This window comes from Varroa jacobsoni, unplaced genomic scaffold, assembly GCF_002532875.2.
Source record: "Varroa jacobsoni isolate VJ856 unplaced genomic scaffold, vjacob_1.0 contig06106, whole genome shotgun sequence".
In the NCBI taxonomy this organism is placed as follows: domain Eukaryota; kingdom Metazoa; phylum Arthropoda; class Arachnida; order Mesostigmata; family Varroidae; genus Varroa; species Varroa jacobsoni.
The window spans coordinates 166-4219 of NW_019215881.1; the positions used below are offsets into that span (position 1 = coordinate 166).

General features: G+C 40.8%; 1 protein-coding gene across 1 annotated transcript; it reads right to left on the reverse strand.

Annotated features, from left to right (window-relative positions):
- Positions 1-229: 229 nt before the first annotated feature.
- LOC147751751 (uncharacterized) lies at positions 230-4034 on the reverse strand (the record flags this gene model as incomplete). Its single annotated transcript, XM_086973513.1, is given in 1 exon segment — positions 230-4034. A coding segment is annotated over 1 exon segment (155 nt), but the record flags the coding sequence as incomplete, so codon positions are not given.
- Positions 4035-4054: the final 20 nt, after the last annotated feature.

Consider the following 4054-nt stretch of genomic DNA (forward strand, 5'->3'; position numbering starts at 1 on the left):
ATAAATGTTTTATGTCTTTGCCGATTTTATAACCGAAGCAGCCGAACCTAGGATATTTACGTAATCTCGCAACATAAATATTGGAAGTTTCGATATTTTTCTTTTTTTTTTTCGAGTTATTATATGTAGTCGTTTTCAAGTCAGTGGCCTTGATAATTTTGTCCAAAGTTCTCGAGAAGTTACTTCCAGACTTATGTAGTCAGTTAGAATAAGATGTAGCTGTCCACTTACCTTCTGGGCTATTACATCTACCTGCGCATCCGTCGTCACGACGAGGCGACATCGCGTGTCCGTAATGAGGAAAAAGTTTATGGCGCATAGCGCTAATAAGACTCCTAGTGCACAAAATATTGTGCGACTATGATCAAGTGAACCGGACGTCATATTTCTGAGGCAATGGATTCTTTTTTGTTGTTACCGGAATACATGTAAGATAAATGACAACTCAACACGAACCGATCACCGGACCAGTTGTATAAATGAGCTTGTATTCATCTTCTCTACACATAACAGCTACAGTCTTATCTCGCAGTCCAATATCGATCGAAGACGGCCACTATACAATTAACATAGAAGTCGGAGCCGCCATTCAAAAGCTCTTACTCTGTCATAATAGCAATGCGTCTATAATTATGTTACGGTTGCCAAATCAAAACATTCACAAATTATCTTCCATATTTCTTCAATGGCTAAGTTAATAGCGACACTTAATTGTCAACGAAAAGACGACTCGTATGAATTTATCAAACTAACACCTCACACAAACACTGCCCTCACAGGCACAAAGGAATTAGGCTGATCAAAAGCAGCTAAGTATTCGATCCTCTGTTACAGCCGTTATCCAGGTGAAATGGTGATCACACGTATCACCTAATCAAACAGTATCTCGGCACGACCGACGCTTTAACAGAGGGATACCGGTTGACTTTCAGATCTCGTCGAAGAAACGCCCGGACAGTATAAACGATTACGGTCAATTGGTCTGCATCGCTCTAATAATACTGGCGCTTTCAGAGGCCGCGGTACTTCAGGCGACTACGGCTTTATAAATTCGATACCCAATCCGAGTTCCGTCCGAATTACACTATACGGGATTACAGTGCAGATTTGACGACGACGACGACGACAACGACAACAACAACAACAACAATAATCACGGACTCCGTAACGCGATAAAGGTTACTGCTAAGATAAAGCGATGCTGGCTATCTATTGCAGAGCTGTGACTACGCCAGATCTACACGCTATAAGAGCGCTGGTGGCGGGTTCTTCCAGTTTATTCGGGCGTTTCTCGCCGAAACGGTCGATTTCCAAGTGCATAGTCAGGGCAGTGCATAGTCCTGGTCGTTCTCTATTCGAAGCCCCGCGTTTTCATGTCTGGTGGTGCCTCTCTGACAGTTGAAACCTGGTTTTGCGGTTGTAGGCTAGAACGAAAGATAGTCAACGCCCTGATTACCGCCCACTGAGTAGCCACACCTTTACGGTTGGTTTTTTTCGTAACGCGCAGGACCCGAAGGACCTGGAAGACGGACGCTTTCGTTCACCGATTTTAATCCGGCAGCGCTTTTCCCAAGGTGTCTTTCGCGCGTTCTTCCTCAGCTAGTGACAGTTGAGCACTTTCGTCGGCCACAAGTTTGTCTGATAGTAAAGCGATTGCTGACGGCATCAGTAGCCAGACGCTGGCTAGAATATATTTTCCTCTTCGTAATGAGTATGATTTGAGCTATGACTCGTCGCACAGGAACGAGGCAACAAATAAATACATTACGACCACAACGCCAATCTGGGCCACTGGGGTAGACTGCAGTAAGATCTAGAAGTGTGATGCTTATGTACTGTTGCTAACTCAATTTAAGTTGAACTTCGTTGATAAACGAGCTCTTTCGATTAACAAAGACAGCAATAAGCACGATAAACACCTGTGTCGATATAATTTTGGTAAGATCACACAAAATAAACTTTTAAAACTATCTTATTCTTTGCCAAACGGGCACAGGAACACATGACTGACTCTAACACTAAAAAACCTTAACAACAGACTTAATTAACAAACTAGTTTTGCAAGCATCCTTGGATTCGAATCTAGGACAAACTTTGCCCTGTCTCGAATAGTGAAATGTAGAAAGCAATCAATTTCCATTGAAAGGCTTCCTGATTATCTCCACGCACACGCTTGCAGAGTCCTATACTTGAACGTACGAGACGAGCTGTAGGATCATGTTATATGTTAGACTACAGTCAACGTGTTTTTGATAATTGGCGACTACGCCCTGAGCGGTTGCAGTGAGTACAAAATACAAGGTGAATCTAAACCCCAATAAGACCCAAAACTCTAACCGGGACAAGATTACTACATTCGATGAGACGGATAATACCTAAATGTACGTAGACAAGCCTACAATATGTGAAGGTTAAAGAAACGACATTGTTTTTGTCTGTGTTTATACCATAGGGTGTTATTTCGAACGGTCGGCTCGCTGCTACATACGGGTTTTGCTTTACGTTATAGTGTGCTTTCAGTCTATGCAGTAAGACACTTTATTCTAAATATTAGTATATAATAGTATGTTAGTATTGTAAATATCTGTTTAACGGCTAAAAGTACGCACTTGATATATAGCTACGGCTGGTAGTTTGATATATTCAACGAACAATTTGAACTTTCACAATTATATATATATATATATATATATATATATGGGTTACGTTTTAGATAAGAATATCTATTTGAAGTTACGATCACGTTGCGGATCTGTAGTTACACCGAAACCTCATCAATTCTTCATCAAACTGCAATGACATTTATACAACAATATAGAGATACAGTAGTAATCCAACATAGTTTAGGGTGGAACTATGTAACACAAAAAGGGTAAAGCGTTAGATCGCTGTAAATTCGAAGATTTCAGGAACTTCCCACCATATTTGTTGCTCAAAGACCTCTTTTGGATATATGGATTGCAAAAGCTGCGCTCCTTCGTACTGATACACTTCAAAAAAAAAGAACACACCAAGGCATGCTCCCTTGATAAGAAGGAAAAGCCGATCAGTGGAGAACTTGTAGTCTAATCGAGCGCAGTAAAGTTTGACTATAATGTACTACTTATTTAACCATATGGTTTCCGGTTTATCGAATTCAAACGGAATAAACATCCTGCATAGACAAACCACCTTTGTAGGTTTCATTACGATGCAGGAGAGTCATTTAACAGCTACTGTCCATACGACTAAATATCCATCCCGTTTCTTCAAGAAATTCTGGCTGTTTTAGCTGTTTTTTGCTGACGAACTCATGAAAAATTGACACACTCGCAAACGTGACAGCGTATGTTTTTATGTATAATGGTGCGTCTTTTTCATCCCAAGCGATTTACTTAGATCTACCTTGACCTAAACCGCATGAAGCCTGAATTAACGTCCGTTTGAGCAACAGCTGCGTGTGCTCCCGACAAAAGCCTAGTATTTCTTTAACTTTAACATGTCTATGCGTTGTTTTATATATTCATATGTGGTACAGAAAGCTTTACATGTGTGGACAACGGTGTACGAGCTTAACATCTGTATGGTTTCCGAGTTACATTCTCATATCTCATAGCGAAGATTGAACCTGAAGCCGATGGAAGCTTTGAGGTCGAAAGAAGCGGGAGGCCAAATCATGTGTTCCGCTTAACAGTACCCAATGGCTGTAAATGGAATTGGTTCAGTGTTCTTGCTGTGTACAAAGAACCCTCGGTAGCCGACGGACAACCGCACGCGCAGTTTCAGAAAGCAAAGGAATCAGAAGACCTATTTTGATTATACAATTGAGCAAATACGAGTATGCAATGGTCTTGGAAATTTGGACTATATATCATATCTAATATATGCACTAGGTACGTGTCAGTAGAGACTTAAAAGCGTCCCGAACGGTGAGTTCGATTCAAATTAGGATCTTCCTTCGATTCTCAAGACAAAACTGCTTGAGGTTTAACGTAGAGGATTTCGAAATATTTTTTTGAGGTCAGGGACAATTTACCAAAGAACCTAAGACAACACCAAACACCTTTATTGTCAC